The 16,938-nt window shown below is 41.0% G+C and overlaps 1 protein-coding gene across 15 annotated transcripts in view; it reads right to left on the reverse strand.

Annotated features, from left to right (window-relative positions):
- Positions 1 to 16,938, reverse strand: part of SYNE1 (spectrin repeat containing nuclear envelope protein 1) — a 278,820-nt gene that overhangs the window by 183,019 nt on the left and 78,863 nt on the right. For all 15 annotated transcript variants that reach the window (XM_081854278.1, XM_081854273.1, XM_081854275.1 and 12 more), the window contains 15 exons: positions 16,727 to 16,891; positions 15,762 to 15,914; positions 15,120 to 15,263; positions 14,501 to 14,674; positions 12,738 to 12,896; positions 11,272 to 11,436; positions 10,289 to 10,423; positions 9,888 to 10,046; positions 7,695 to 7,903; positions 6,915 to 7,023; positions 6,107 to 6,271; positions 4,384 to 4,551; positions 3,187 to 3,363; positions 2,156 to 2,296; positions 611 to 771 (listed from right to left, as the gene is read on the reverse strand). In XM_081854278.1, coding sequence (XP_081710404.1) covers positions 611 to 771; positions 2,156 to 2,296; positions 3,187 to 3,363; positions 4,384 to 4,551; positions 6,107 to 6,271; positions 6,915 to 7,023; positions 7,695 to 7,903; positions 9,888 to 10,046; positions 10,289 to 10,423; positions 11,272 to 11,436; positions 12,738 to 12,896; positions 14,501 to 14,674; positions 15,120 to 15,263; positions 15,762 to 15,914; positions 16,727 to 16,891 — 2,384 coding nt within the window. The remainder of the gene's footprint in view (positions 1 to 610; positions 772 to 2,155; positions 2,297 to 3,186; positions 3,364 to 4,383; positions 4,552 to 6,106; positions 6,272 to 6,914; positions 7,024 to 7,694; positions 7,904 to 9,887; positions 10,047 to 10,288; positions 10,424 to 11,271; positions 11,437 to 12,737; positions 12,897 to 14,500; positions 14,675 to 15,119; positions 15,264 to 15,761; positions 15,915 to 16,726; positions 16,892 to 16,938) is intronic.

Genomic DNA, 16,938 nt, shown 5'->3' on the forward strand with positions numbered 1-16,938 from the left:
CCACTGTAATGAAGCATCATTTTTAGCAACAAGAAAAAGAACTGGGTTTTAACTTCAGTGAGGAAAAAGGCACATTTTTATATTCTCGTGCACATAGATTGGGAAAATATGAAGAAAAATACTTTAAAAACTAGGCATACATTTCTTCTAAAGGCTTCAGGCACTTTAGGATATGGCACTATTCATTTATCCTTGCCTGAGTCAAATAATTTACTATGTGTGTTACTGAAGTGTATTATATTACTTCAGTTCTGTGCTCAATTAACTGCGCTTAGTTACATTAAAATTAATTGGCTTGAACATGCATAATTGGATTTATAATTGCAGCTTAGCATGGCAGTTCTAAGGTCACTTGCATGGAATTGAGTCCCACTGATAAATGAGTATCTGCTTCTTAGTACAATGCATTGAGGGACAAGTTACTATTTTCTGTATTGGTTAGTCATAATAGTTGTTTATACTCTTTCAGTACTACATGGTAATTTCTGCTGTATGACAAACTGAGGTTTACAAAGCCAGTTGTGAATAAACACCGCATTTTGATAAGACAACAAAATGTACAATTCTTGTGTCAGGAAGGAAATAATACTATGACTGTTTAAGAACATACTCTTCTTCAAGTGAAGCTTCCATTTTTTTAACTTGTTCTCGGACCGACTTTGCTTGCTGTTGAAGGGTTTGCTTCTTCTTCTCACCAAGCTGTATTGCAAAAGACTTCTTGACAAGAGTCTCAGCCTCCATGGCCATGGCTACTGTCTGCTTAGAAAGTGCCTGTAAAGAGGTGTGGAGTTATGAACAGAATATATTTGTGGGGAAAGTCTAGAAATACGTTATTAGCAACTGGTCAAGCAGTGATCATTATTCATCTTGAGTGGATACCTTTGTAAAAAAAAAGAACTCCCAGAACACCGCTTCATAAAATTACTACTACAGTGGTACCTGGGGTTACATACACTTCAGGTTACATACACTTCGGGTTACATACGCTTCAGGTTACAGACTCCGCTAACCCAGAAATAGTACCTTGGGCTAAGAACTTTGCTTCAGGATGAGAACAGAAATCGTGTGGTGGTGGCACAGCAGCAGCGGGAGGCCCCATTAGCTAAAGTGGTGCTTCAGGTTAAGAACAGTTTCAAGTTAAGAACGGACCTCCGGAACGAATTAAGTACTTAACCCGAGGTACCACGGTACAAGTATCTCTGGTTTAGATGAGGAATACCCCCAAAGAACAGATTACAAAATAGTATAGTATATAAATAGGTTTTTGAAAGGAACTAATAATAATGGATTGTTATTATTTATTTCCTTTATGAATCACTTCCTATGATTCCCTACTCAGGGTGGCCCAAGAGTAGGTATACTTTTAAAAACAAACAAACAACAAACATTTTTCTTTCCCGATACTGTGAATGATGAGAACTTGAGTCAAGAACAAAGAAAATGGATTCTAAAGCAGTATACCTACTTTTTAGTCACCCTGTACAATGAAACATATCTAAAGCAATGGCATATATAAAAACGGTTCTTGGCTGATATGTAATGGGAGGCAATTCCAAAGGGCAGGTGCTGCCACACTAAAGACTCGATTCCAACATCATGCAGAATATATCTTTGGATAAGAGGGTATCTATAGGATGCCCTCTCCTGCAGAGCACCGTGATCAATTGGGTATGTAAGTGATGAGGTAAGATGCTCTTTTAGGTATCTTGGTCCTAAGTTGTGTAGGGATTTATACATCAGCACCAGAATTGGAGGTGGTAGCCTCTCTTGTTCCAATATTCTTAACTACTAAGGCCACAATTCAGTCCCACTGCCAATGCAGCAGCCACCATGCCAAAGATTGCCAAAAGTGCACAGGGCCTGTTTTCCACTACCTGAAATCCTGCCCGACTGATAGATTACTAACTTGAATGGATAAGCAGAGAGTGAAACCAGGACTCTACTGAACCTATGGGAATTGTTTATAATGGATGCTATGCCCAGGTTGACCAATATTGTGATGTGTGTGTTTTTTTCTTGAAAAATATACTATAGCACATTTTCAAGGATGTTGCCCAAGGCAAAAACAAGGAAATAAAATATGATATATATCCTCAGTATAATAGCAAAAGAACCAATTATGATTGTAAAATTCCAAGTACAGCAACATACATACCTTTGTCTTTTCTAGTTCTGATGACAAACTCTCTAAGCTGCTAAAGCTTAAGATGCGTTCAAGAGCAGAGCTTGCATGACTAAGGTACTTTACAACCGTTTCTTTGTCCCTTTCAAACTGTTCCCATGTGCTTACAGTGAGCTACAAGAAAGAAAAAGAAGTAAAAGAAAAAGTTTGCCTGCAATTTACTAGCAATATTGTCAAAGTTGATAATGACCTGGTTTGAAATATTAATTTTGTCTAGCTCAAATGATAATGAGTCAAACACCATTTCCCCTGATAGGTTCTTCTCCAATTCAGAATGCAAAACAAGATTCTGAACATGCAAAATCAGTCTATTTTAGCACTTCATCTGTTTTTTTGCTCATACTCCATAGACACTAATCACAGCTCAGACACAGCTATGCAAAAGCCCTGCAAAAGCTTGCTTTTAGGGCTCTAGAAAACCCTGCAGCGTCTGAGCCACTGGCACAAGAAAGTTACCAAGCCTTGAGAACAAGGGAGCTGTGTAATCACTGAGTTTGTCTCAGCAAGAATCATGATCTGCATGAATTGATGCTTAGGCAAAATCTCTTTATACACACTCTGTAAGCCACCCCCCCAACCCATGAAACTGTTAGGAGCTTCACCTTAGCACAGTTTTAACGTAAGTCTCGTGGCCCAGAAGAAGGTATATAGAGTATATAAAAGGAATATGCTTAATCTTCAGCTCATGCCAACAAGGAACTTTCCTAGTGCTTTGAAGCTCAAGGTTTGCATAACTGCCTTGCTCTGACACTTGGGAGCTTCCTTGAGTTATGCCCTGTGCCAACAGCTCACATACTGTACAGCTCCCTGGAGCTGGAATGTCTGCAGACAAGTGCAAGGTGGAGATGCTGGTGTTTCACAAGCAGAAAAAATGGCCAAGTTTAACAAGAAAATGTATTACATTGTTCAAACTCAAAACAAAACAACTAAATATAGAGCAATTAAATCATAAGCAAGGAGACTGTTTTTGTTTCTCTGTGGAGTTACATGAATAACACACTGACCTGCAATTGATCTTCACGTTTATCCATAGATTGCTGCATGTTTTCTAACATACTCTCCAACTTCCATAGGTCTTCTTGCACAGTGGGTGACAGACCACCTTCAATCTGTAGCTGCTTACCTCGGGCCATTTGCTGTTGCACATCTTGCCTCTTTTCATGGAGCCTCTTTGTCTTTTGCTGGGAGAAAACATCGGTAAGGGCTGAAGCAGATGTAGACATACTGATTCCCTCACTACAGAAATGACCGCTCCCCACTTAAAACGGGGGGCGCCTTTTGCGTGGACGCGTGCAGCCCTGGATCTGCAGTGGCCCCATCAGCTTAGGCTTTGCCTTCCCTCAGGTGGGATACCTGGAGGTCCCTGCCTACCCCAGTGAGTTGTCCAATCCCACCTGGGGGAAGCGTTGCCAGGGAAACCAGGCCAGGTAAGGGGAGGGATTACCTGCCCACACAATAGAGGGTGGATCTTAATTGTTAATCCTCACTTGGCTCCAGAGCTTCTCCCACCCTACCCACCCTCAGTTAATGTCTTCTTTTGCAGGTTAACTTTTCTTCATAGGTTTTGCAGGTTAACCTGTCTCCACAGGTATGCGGGCGCTGCTATGATAAGGTCGCTGTTAAAGGGCCGGAAAGGAATTTCCCTGCATTGGCAGGTTTCGCCTTTCCCGTAGCAAAACGTCACAACTTTGGCAGTATCAGGCCTTGGGCGGAATCCTTTAGTCCATCTTCCTCTTTGCGGCGGCGATACCAGGGTTCCCCGTTAAAGGGGTTTTTGAAGGGAGGCTTTGGCCGTACGCCGAAAGGTCGTCATTGCTCTCCCCTGCGGCGGCGTAACGGGGGCGGCTATCTCTGCTTGAACATATGTTCTCCAGAGCCGGCCCATCCCCCCCCCCACTGGATAACCCTGATGCTCCCTAGGTCCCCGGCTGGGGACTAGGGAGGGAGAACGCCCAATGCCTGAGCCAAGGTCTACCCACATTTGAAATTTAATAAAGTTGTGGCCAATTTAATCCCATAGCACGTTGTCTAGAGTCGTTATTCCACATGACGGGGGGGACCACTCGGGATCTGGGGACTCCGCCTGTCCACGCAATAGCCACATAGCTATGTATATATATACAAGTGGCAGTGAAAGAGGTGACTATAAAAGTGCTTATTACCGAAACATGTGAAGGTTCACATATGGGCTATTGTCCTACCTGGTGATACCGAAGGAGTTGCTGAGCCTGTAATAAGCTTTCAACCTCTAAGATTTTATCAGCTTCTGCCTGAGCTTCTTTTGAATTTGTGATCAGTTCTTCCAGATTGACTTTCACCTCTTCTGTGTGCTGGACGCAATCACCTACAGCACTCAACATTTTCTCAATCTATTGTTAGGAGAAACATTAAAACTCCGTGAAGCAGTTCAGTGTCAAGAATCAATACTTTCAATCAGGGGTGAGGAAACTTTGGCCCTCCAGATGTTGCTGAACTACAACTTTCACCATTATTGGCCAGTGAATATTTCTGCTGGGGCTGATGGGAGTTGTAGTTCAGCAATGTCTGCAGGGCCAAAGGTTATCCACTCCTGCTTTTAATGATTCCAAAAAAAAAAAGCCCTGAATTTTGCCAACTATTAAATTTATTATTTCTAAGTTTTTACTTTTGTGACCACAGCATACTGCAAAGTAGGTATGAGTAGATTCCCTCCATTCCATTTGGTTAATGCTTTCTAAATTTGCTCTGTCTCACTTTTCCTGTTTCCAGTTCAGCTTCAGAGATTTTTTAAATGAACTGCAGAAGTGGCATCATTGAATGACTTTCCCCTCCATACTAGTACATAATTTATATACGAAGTAGCAAACCCATCCTCCAAGTGGGATCCTTATGTAATAATAATGGTATCATTAATGCACACAAGGAACGGATTAGCAGGCTCAGGGGAAACCCCAAGGATATTTAGGGAGAATAAAAAATAAATATGTGTCTGAAGCCCCCCCCCAAAGCCCAGTGAGGGCTAAGCCTTCTCAAGCTGCATACACAAAATACATTTAAAGCACCCATTTCAAAGAACCCTGGGAACTATAGTTTATCCCTCACAAAGTTACAGTTCCCATGATTTGGGTGGGTGTGTGCTTCAAGTGTACGATAGTTCATATGCAACCTCAGAGGCCACATCTTGGGATCTCATGCACCAGTTCAGTCTATATGAGTAAAGGCATTCTTTCAGATAGCCAGGTCTCAAGCTATTTTGGAATTTATAAGTCAGCTGACAAAAACACCCCAACAACTTATACTTGGGCTCAGTATCAACTTGGCAGCCAATGCTGCTCTTTGAGCAATGATATCACATATTCACAGAAGATGTTAAACTAGCACTGGAAAAGGACAGACCTCTGTGGTCAAGATATAGTTAGTCAATACAAAACTTGGAAACTGACCCTGTATAAAGGAGCCAAACACAGTGCCCCTTACTCCCAATTTGCAGAGTTGGTCCCGTACAATACCATGTTATCAAGAGCTGCAGAGATGTAAAGCAAGATAAATAGGGCCACACTCCCCAATCTCTCTCCTGATAAAGGTCATACCCAAGGGCAACCAAGGCTGATTCATTCCTGAATCAAGGGCTGAACCCACAGTGGTATGAGTCCAAATAATCCATTTCCTCCAATAGTGTCTGAAGCTGTACAGCTATCACCTTCTCCAGCACCTTTCCCCAAAAGAGTGGAATGTACAAGGAATAGTTCTCACAAGCCTCCTGGACCAGGACACTTTATTTTGAAAGCAGCCACACTACCACCTCTTTCAGAGCATCATCCCTTCAAGCAATGAAGTGTTCATCACACCCTAAATCCAACCAACCTCTCACCCCAGACTCACTCAAATCAATCATGATGGGCAAGGGTAGAGAGGGCATATAAGTACAATGAAGCGATACTATACCTCTATCAACAAGGCTAAGAGGCTCTTAAAGTCACTTGAAAGTCTGGAAAGCTCATCCTCTTGCTTTTTGGCTTCATTCTCTGAAGAAACTTCAGACAGGGCAGCAAGCCTAGATTTCAACCAGCTGATAACTTCTCCTTGCTTGCAAGTTTCTTGCTGAATTTCCTGAAATATGATTAATACAGAAGTTAGAAACACAAACAAACAGTTTAGTCAACAGTTGTGGGTTGCCCCACTACTTGATTCTGTTTACCCAGGAAGTGCCAGTTCTCTTACATTCCACTGTTTATATAACCTTGTTTACATTTGCTATAAAGATAAAGATAAAGGACCCCTGGACGGTTAAGTCCAGTCAAAGGCGACTATGGTTTGTGGCACTCATCTCACTTTCAGGCCGAGGGAGCAGACGTTTGTCCACAGACAGCTTTCAGGGTCATGTGGCCGGCATGACTAAACCACTTCTGGTGCAATGGAACACCATGATAGAAACCAGAGCGCACGGAAATGCCATTCACCTTCCCGCCGCAGCAGTATCTATTTATCTACTTGCACTGACATGCTTTTGAACTACTAGGTTGTCAGGAGCTGTGACAGAGCAACAGGAGCTCACCCCATCGTGGGGATTCGAACTGCCGACCTTCCGATCAGCAAGCCTAAGAGGCTCAGTGGTTTATACCACAATTCAGTGCTCTAAAATGCCAAAAGAAGAAAAGAGCTTATTTGGACTTTCAGTTTCTACCATCTGAATTCATCTTGCTAGTATTACAAGCAAAAACATCTATCTTATTTTCAGTAATTCTAAATATACCTCTATTGATGTTTTAAAGTGTTTATATTTAGTGGTATCACTGGCACCATGCTTAATCTTCTTGAGCTGGGCTTCCCTTGACAAAATCCAGCTTTCCAATTCAGAAAATCTGAAACATAACCACATAAACAACCAACAGCCAATAAGGAAACAGCAATAGTCATTTATATAAATCTTAATGGAACTAAAAGAATAGAGTTTTGAACTTACTACACCTCAAAAGGCTTCTGACTGTTTAGAAGGGAAATTGCCTCTGTTAAATGTTTTCAATGATGGAACATTTAAAGCTGGTGAATATACTTTGGAAACATCCTGATCCTTCTTCTTTAATGCAGAGCCTGTACTTCTCTTAGGTATACCTTTATATTCTGTGTTACTGTATATATGTAAGATTGGAAAAATTTCCTCTACTCCAGAGGAGTATTGTTGTATATTAGGGCTTATCATCTGGGGCCCTAGGACTCTAAAAGCCCTATGTAAAAGTTCAGTTTAGGACCTCTAAGGAAGGGAGGGAGAGGGAAAGGGAGAGAAGGAAGAGGTCAGGCAAAAGAGAGAAATAGAAGGGAAGCCTATGAAGTTTTGGATCCAGCCCTGCCTACTGTGGGACCACAGCTGCCCACATATTACTCCTACAGGAGTGAAGCTCTAGAAAGAAAAAAAGGTTGCCCTCTCAATAGTTGTATATTTATTTGGGCATAACAAAATGATGAGCAGGAGTGCTTTTCTAATTATCTCCACCAAGGTTTTATTACGTCTTTACCATTGTCAAACAAATAGTACCTGTCCTTGTAGTCTTTCCATTTATCTGGGTGATCCATTAGCTTCATGTAGGTGCTGGCAACCAGGGATTTAAGTTCACTGAGGCTTTTCTGGCTACTTTGTGATGTTGTCCTAAGTGGATCCGATTCAGGCAGTTTCAAGCACAATTCATTAATCAGATGCAATCTTTTCTCACATAGCTGCAAGGAGCCTTTCTCGCCAAAGAACAACTGAAGGCAGAAAAGGAAAATGATTGCCTACCCCATTGATATATTTGATGTAATATACCTTCCATTACAGGTATTTGCACGTCTATGGAAGATAAAACTGACACATGAAGTTATAAAACCTAAAGGTCAGGTCACAGTCAATAATAATTTAAAGTCTGAGAAGTTAAGGCTGAAATCCTAAGCACACTAACTCTGTGTTTCTGGCAGTATTTTGAGCCCAGTTCACATGACAAACTTAGAATCATAGAATCATAGAGTTGGAAGAGACCACAAGGGCCATCGAGTCCAACCCCCTGCCAAGCAGGAAACACCATCAGAGCACTCCTGACATATGGTTGTCAAGCCTCTGCTTAAAGACCTTCAAAGAAGGAGACTCCACCACACTCCTTGGCAGCAAATCCCACTGTCGAACAGCTCTTACTGTCAGGAAGTTCTTCCTAATGTTTAGGTGGAATCTTCTTTCTTGTAGTTTGGAACCATTGTTCCGTGTCCGCTTCTCTGGAGCAGCAGAAAACAACCTTTCTCCCTCCTCTATGTGACATCCTTTTATATATTTGAACATGGCTATCATATCACCCCTTAACCTCCTCTTCTCCAGGCTAAACATGCCCAGCTCCCTTAACCATTCCTCATAAGGCATCGTTTCCAGGCCTTTGACCATTTTGGTTGCCCTCCTCTGGACACGTTCCAGTTTGTCAGTGTCCTTCTTGAACTGTGGTGCCCAGAACTGGACACAGTACTCCAGGTGAGGTCTGACCAGAGCAGAATACAGTGGCACTATTACTTCCCTTGATCTAGATGCTATACTCCTATTGATGCAGCCCAGAATTGCATTGGCTTTTTTAGCTGCCGCGTCACACTGTTGGCTCATGTCAAGTTTGTGGTCAACCAAGACTCCTAGATCCTTTTCACACGTACTGCTCTCAAGCCAGGTGTCACCCATCTTGTATTTGTGCCTCTCATTTTTTTTGCCCAAGTGCAATACTTTACATTTCTCTCTGTTAAAATTCATCTTGTTTGTTTTGGCCCAGTTCTCTAATCTGTCAAGGTCGTTTTGAAGTGTGATCCTGTCCTCTGGGGTGTTAGCCACCCCTCCCAGTTTGGTGTCATCTGCAATTTTGATCAGGATGCCCTTGAGTCCATCATCCAAGTCATTGATAAAGATGTTGAATAAGACCAGGCCCAAGACAGAACCCTGTGGCACCCCACTAGGCACTCTTCTCCGGGATGAAGAGGAACCATTGATGAGCACCCTTTGGGTTTGGTCAGTCAGCCAGTTACAAATCCACTGAGTGGTAGCATAGTCAAGACCGCATTTTACCAGCTTCTTTACAAGAATATCATGGGGCACCTTGATATTCTTTACAAGAATATCAACTTACATGCTGTTGATTCTGAATGACTGCTTTTTCACATAAATAAGCTCACACATAACCTCATAGTTTCTCACATAGGTATTTAAAATCTTGCAGGTACATTTCAATTTTAAAAAAGATATGACAGTGCATTTGTGAGAAGACACACACCTTCTCTCCAGCTTGTGCCACCATTGCAAGGAATCCAGCCCTCAAACTGCCACAACTGGTGTTGTTTTTTATACATTATTTCTCTCTCTTTTCATGAGTATTACAATTACTGTTGAGATTCTATATATCAAGTGTGACTGTTTAAAGTACCTAATGGGCAGCCCTCCCCATGTGATCACTGTTGACCTGGCACTAGTAATTTTGATTAATTTTTTATAATCATTGAACTATACAAGTACCCTTGGATCAAAATCTAAGTTGGAGAATCCTATCCATTTGACTGTGGAAGTTGAAATCATATAGGGTTTATTTCAACACAAGCATATCTTGAACAGGAATGTAAGGATCATGTTGCTCATCTTCTGAAGCACATTGTGTACTTCATAATTCTCATGGAATTGTACAAGCACATATGCACAATTTCTACATGTACCCATCTAACTGCTTTTCAGGCTTACCTTGTGCTCTCTAATTATCTTCTCACTGCTCTCCTTGGACACCAGCTCTTGCTCTCGAGCTAGTTCAGCATGACATTCTTGCACTGTTGCTTGGAATTTGTTCTTTTCCACTTGTATCTTCAAGCGAAGTAAATGGTATGGGGCTTCTGACTGGGCATCCTGCACTCCATAAACGGTGGGAGAGGAAAGAGGAAGCTAACATGATACTCATTTCCATTATTTTATAATATGATGTTAATATTTTTTAAAATATTGTTTGAGCTGCACAATGTAAGTAAATATAAACACATGGGGATTTCTAATTTTGCCTGTTCAAGAAAAGCTGAGAAGAAAATTTGTACAAAGAGACCACCCACGGAGACCAAGTGGAACCATGCTTACTTAAATCTGGAAATACTAACCTTCCATTGCTTATGTAACTTCCTAACAGCTTCCTGGAGAGCACGTTGTTCTTGCTCAGGAAGGATATCAGTAAGCTCATCACAAGCTTTCAGGAAAGCATTTAGCACCCTCTGGTCCAACTGACTGAAAAAATCCTGATGTTGAAAAATAATAGTACATAGTTACCACGTTACTGCTTTGCTAGGGAAAACACACAACTGGTGACAAAATCTCAGACTAAAGGAGGAAGGTGGTATTGCTGTTGGGCCTGCTTTTATGAATGGCATCTGAGCCCATATTGTCCTAACTACCAGAAAAGCATGGCCAATACAAATACTTCATATCACTAGGAACTTAGGACATGTGGGTATTTTGGTGTTGCGGTGGTAATATTGATAACGATAACGATAACGATAAATTATTACAAATGATGAAGTAGTAGCCACATCAGGAAACAAGGTTCCGTATCACCACTTTCCTCTAAATCTTTATTGGCAGGAAACAGAGCTGCACCTAGTACATAATTTATATTACCAAGTTCCATATAAAATGTCCCTTGTGCTGCTCACTCCCCGTCCAGCTACACAAACCCCAAACAGTACTCAGAATGGGAGGCCAGTTTTTATTTCTCACATAGCTACTGATGGGAATTCTCTTTCAAGCTATGGGGGAAAGGTGTGGGTGGGCAGCTATATGCAAGTACACACCAACTTTCTGTTCTGAGTAACAGATGGTACACTGTGATTTGTGCACATCCACAAAGGTGTGAGGTTATTTTCGTCCTCTCCCCACAGGCAGAAATTTGCCTGCAGCAGGAAAAGGTCAATCATATCCTAACTTACAGGTTTGGAATAGGTTAATTCTCAATTTCACTAAAATCAGCATTTTCAGAAATTATATCCTGTCACATACAAAGATGTAAATACTTGCTTTATTGTGATTCCTAAATATACATTGCTATCAGCTGAATAGGATCATGTTGAAAATAAGAGTTTATACTCACGGTATGTTTTCTGAGAAGTTCTTCAGGTCTGCCTTTTTCCTTTAGGCAACGATGTGCTATCTGTAGAACATTTTCTAATTCTGTTCTGGATTCCTCAAACTGCTTCATCAAATGACTGTTTGCCTCCACATTTTTCTTCCAGTCACTTGTCTTCTTGACCATATTCTTTTTAAATGAAAACAGAAAAAGATAACAATAACTCTAGGGGTGGTATGCAACAAAGTTTTACTCAGAATAGACCTACTGAAAAAAAAAATGAACTGAAATGAATGAAGTTATCTCCATTAATTTAAATAGGTCTGCTTTAAGTAAAACTTAGTTGCATATCACCCTAGTTTTCATGATTATGTTACTCTACTCCAAATGGAACAAAACAAAATGATGAACATTTCTGTTTCCTTTTTAGCATTTATTTAATAAGAAGCTTTGAAAGAATCTGACTTCTGTGAGGGTGGGCTAGATTTAGTCTGCTTTAATATGCAATGGCCTGAAAACCAGACATTTTCAGAGCTATAATGCTTAAATCATCAATTGGAAATCAAACAGGGCAAAATCAGATACGACCCACAATTTGACCGAAATCTGATACAGTATATTGCTAACACGCCAATATCTAAAAAGTAATAGTTCTGAAAACCTAGTTTAAACTGGCTGTGCCTCCTAAGTCCCCAGCCCTTCTCTTTCTTTCCATTACAATCACCTGCAATACCTGAAACTGCCTCCATTTCACACTGCAGTTACTAGGACCAGCACATTGTGAAAGGTAGAACCAGAAACATTGAGAGAGAAGGAGGAATATTTCTCCCTGTCCTCTCAAGCCAGTGGTGTACTGCTTAGTGGCCCTTGTGGAAAAAATGCTTCCCCAAAGGCCACTGGACATGCACAGCATGTCTCCCTTTCTCTCATCATGAAGGAGCCACTGCTATTTGCCCCAGTAAGTACAGTTCAAGGAGGAAAGGATTTTGGTGGCCAGGGGCTAAAGCAAAAGCTTAGGCACCTCTCCTCCACTGGACCACCATTCCAAATTTTCATCTCCTGAAGCAGCTTGCCTTTGAAAAAAAAAATGCATGTCACATGTTGCTAGGTTCTCCGGCTGCTTCCTTCTCTACTCTTGTCATCTAACCTGCATTTTTATTTCTACAGCATAATTTGGCAAGGGTTTTCCCAAAATTTATCAGACTCAGATAATTTCAGGAAAATCTTCTTTGTGTAATCACAGAACTGAAAGGCAACTCGGAGGCTGCCTAGTTCAACCTCTCAACTAAATGCAGAATCTGCGATGCAGGATGCAGCTAAAGCATCTCCTAATGGAGAGATGCCCAGCCTCTGATTTCACACCTGAAGCTGCCTTATTTGATGTTATCTGGGTGGCTCTGGCTTTCTTCTCAGACATTTGAGATGAAGGCTCAGCTCTTTCATGCTGGGAGTGCTGCAGAATGGACCAACCTCCTCTCACAACAAATTACCTGAAAAGCAGATTGTATTTCTACGACTTTCTTTTGAAGCACCGAAAGATTGAAGTGGTGTAACACCTTACTTGAAGTCACAAACTTCACAATGGTCTGACTGTTTCTCTCAATTAGTGATATGTCTTTCTTGCAATTTTCTTGATAAGCTACTAGATCCTAAAAGAAAATGAAAAATGAAAGCAAAATTAAAAGTGTTTTTACAGTAAGGAAAACTAAATAGTCAAAATAACACCAGTCCCAAACTGATACATCCATGTGGTATGTCCACATTTTTTCTTTTTTAACATAATAATAATAATGAGTGAATTTATCCTTAAAATACAGAAGTTGCAGTAGTATTTCACAAAAATTAGATGTTATTTATTATTTTGCAAATGTTTTTTAGAGGTCGTAGTCCTGTGTGAGGTTTATGTGTACTGCAGCCCCAATGTTTTCAAATAGCTCTTGAGCATTTGCAATGAAACAGGATTGCTCATGTATTGGCCTTTTAATGTAAATTTTAGTTGTTAAAATATTGTAACAGAAGATTCATTGATACTCATTAAATGCTTCAAGGCTATTTTCCTATGTAAATATGTTACATCTATGACAAACCCGTATTGTGGGCTTATTAGCATTCAGAAAGCAATTTCTGTGTCATATGGAAAATTCAACTGTAACATTAGTTATGCATGTCTCAGCAGGTGACTAAGGCTGCAGTTTTAAAAGCACCTTGTATATAACTGAGCCCCAGTAAAATCTAGTGGCGGGCTACCTTTGAGTGAATATACTTGGGATCAGGATTTAAGTTACTCATACGCATGTTCCTCCATCTCTATCACTGCATTCCCCAGAAGATAAAGAGGCACATCAAAGCAAAAAATAAAAGGCACTCAGCAAGTAGAATCCATTAAATTTTAATGATTATTGTTTAAAACATCACAAAAAGTAAGGTGGTGCCTTAAGTGTTTTAGAAAGTACAATTATTGTAATTTTTTTAAGCAAAGATCAGCAGCCTGGAATAATCTGGCAGGTATGGTTTAATTATGGTAGAGGGAACTTGCTTACGAGACAATTTTAATGTCATATTCCTTTGATTCCTTACAAAGATTTACTAAAGTATTCTAATGACAGCAGATGAGATTCCTGGGTTCTAATAGAAGTGAGTGATAGCTGCATAGGTCAAAGAGCTGCATATTACTTTAATAAGAATAGATTCACAATGCTGTATGCAGTGAGGCCTTTTTTCATGTTCACTCAGAAGAATAATATTATTTTTTTCATTGATGCACAGGGTTGCTGCCTAAGCTTGCAAAGGTGACTTCTGCTTTCAACACTCTGCACTCAACACACTGTTTATGATAATGTGTAGATGCATGGCAGCTTTCCACTGCCATGTAGGTCCACAGATATTTTGGAGTAGTGAGAAATATTAGCCTTCATGAATGCAAAAATGAATGTCTGCTCCCCAAGGTCTCTGGTTAAGAGATCTTTCCTGACTCTGCTATCTGAGATGCTAGGGATTGCACATGCTATACCACTGAGGCAGGCCCCATTCTTCAACCATATGTTGAAGTCAATGGAGAAATTTCACTGACAAACTGGGTCAGTGCCAACCATATAAGGTAAGCTTCAGTTCAATGCAATCTAAAGTGACTTTTGTGTTGCCTAGAGTGGAATATCAGGTGCATTCTTACAGAGCTGAAACCGGAGCAAAATATTAATCTTTTTAGTATACTGTTCAACTGAATCTCCCCTTTGAGCATTCATGGAAGAAATACCTGATGTTGCTGTTTAAAAACATCGGCAGGCTGGACTTCAGGGTCTAGGACAGAAATAATTTCATTGACTTTCTCAAGAGATTCATAAAAATTTGTAATTTGCTTCTCCAATTCTTCCAGGTGAGGAAGCAGCTGCTGAGATTCATAGAGCACAACCGGACAGGTACCATCTACCTGAGAAATATATATATTCACATTATTGTATATCGTGCATTTTTAAAGTAAAATGGGCCTTATAATGCATCTTTATTCCCTTAGCACCAACATAAAAGGTTTAAAATAGTAACAGGTTCCTATAATATTATTCACTTTATTTTGACTTTAATATGTAGTTATTAAACTAGAACATTTGTGTGGGTGAGATGTCATTCTACTGTCTTATACTCCACATCAGCTTATCTCTCCCACACATTTCTCTGTCCTACCCTTTTAGCTTCATCTTACTTGCCATCCTTGCCTGATTTCCTCTTTGATAGGGCAAGTAATATTGCAACACTACAGGCACCCATCTGGGAGAAAGTCCCACTGAATTCTCCAAGACTTACTTCCAAGTAGGCATGCATATCAGTCCTAGCCTTATATCTAAGCCTTAGAACATCTTCAACAATTGCTTGAATACCTTGCCAAGCTGTCCTTTGATTCCTGACATAGTTGCAAGCATTTCATTGACTTCTTCTGGTGGAAGTTCCTTGGTAACAAGTTGTGCTGTCCTTGTAACCATCTTGTACTGAGATTCCATCACAGGCACTTTCTGTTTAATATCCTGCAACAAATAGTTCAGCAGTAACTATGTATGTAGGTATGCACTTTCTTTTTGCACAGTGACTGTCTGGCTAGTTGTAGGTGCAAGATCTACTCTGAGTAAAACTTAATACTACCCCTGGTCCACCATTATAATGACTACACTACACCAGCTCTTCCTTGTTCTCATGTAAGCAAGGGAACATGAAATGAAAAGTGTAATATTTGCAAGGGAAGAAAGTACCTGAAAACCAGAACATATAAACTGATGCACCAGCTAAATAAGGCTCTGCCCTAGAGGATGCGCTCTCCCATGAACCCTGGGTACAACAGGCAGGACAGGGCAGAAGACAAGGAAATAAAAGTTGGGTAAACTAAACCCAGTCCCCCAACACACTGGGCCAGTGTGGGAGGTGGTGTTGGGAGCTGAAAGGGTAGCAAAACATCACCTTGCTCTCTCCATTGGACTCAACCCTGAATGTTTAAATAATGGTCTCTACTGGAAGAAAAAGAAACTTGCCTCTATTTCTTGAACAAACATTTTCATATTTAGAAAGGACACTTCTAAAGGAACACGGAATTTCCTCTTTGCTTGATCAGTGAAAGCAGACAAGGTAGCTACACCATCCAAATATTCTTTTCTCATTCTGTCTAATTCATCAGCCCGAGCGTACTATGAAAGCAGATAAAACAGAGGGTCAATAGAACACTGACTGGTTCAGGAGCAAATGCTTGCACTTCATTCAGTATTATTTTTAGAACTCTGTGAAGTGATATTTTCACATTGAAAATAGCATTAAGTAACATGCACATCATTACAGTGGCATAGGAAGGGGGTGCGGTGGGTGCGGCCCACCCCGGGTGTCATCACTGAGGGGGGTGTTCAGTCAACAAACGCAACAAAATGTGGCTGAACTCGACGCTGTGTAGTGGAGAGCGTATGGATAAGGAGTCAGCATAGTATGTTCTGCATCTAAGGTCAGAGAAAGTATGCCAGAATTGCACTGGCGGTGCCACAGGGCTTTCCCCCCTCCCGCCCCGTTGGTGGGAGAGCCTATGCCTGTGCCGCTGCCCCCTGAACTCACTCAGTCTCAGGCATCGCCCTTAATGGCAGAGGCAGACAAGAGGGGAAAGCAAGCCGTCCCACCAGCGCTTGGGAGCTGTGCAGAGCCGCTTGCTTCTTCGCTGCCATGGACTCTGTATCTCTTAAGCACCTACACTCAGGTATTCATGGGTTTCTTTTCCTGAGTAATGGGCTGTGTTTTTGAAGTTGTGAACAAATCTACATGGTGACCCTTTCCTCCTTCTCTTTCTCTCTCTCTGTGCCCCCTTCCACCTTTCCACATATCCCCGCTTAACTGTTTCCTGCCTTGCTTTAAATCCTTTCTCACGTGGAAAGACACCTTGGGAAAGTGATTTTGCCCTTTCAGCTTCTTTTTGTGTCAATGGGTAACAACTATGGAACAAAAACCACCAAGGACATACTTGTTTGACTTGCATAAATAACTCTCTCCATCGTCCATTCAGCAACAGCAGCTGTTGTTTTAAATCTCTGGAAATGGTCTCATCACACGTTTCGATCAGAAAATTGCCAGCATCATTCATAGCCGTGTGCTGCTGAATCCACTGTGGTAAATGCCGGAAGAAATCCTAAGAAGAACACAACTAGCAATGAATTCTGAAAATGAAAACATAAA

The sequence above is a fragment of the Podarcis erhardii genome (assembly GCF_964252035.2).
Source record: "Podarcis erhardii genome assembly, chromosome: 3".
Taxonomy (NCBI): domain Eukaryota; kingdom Metazoa; phylum Chordata; class Lepidosauria; order Squamata; family Lacertidae; genus Podarcis; species Podarcis erhardii.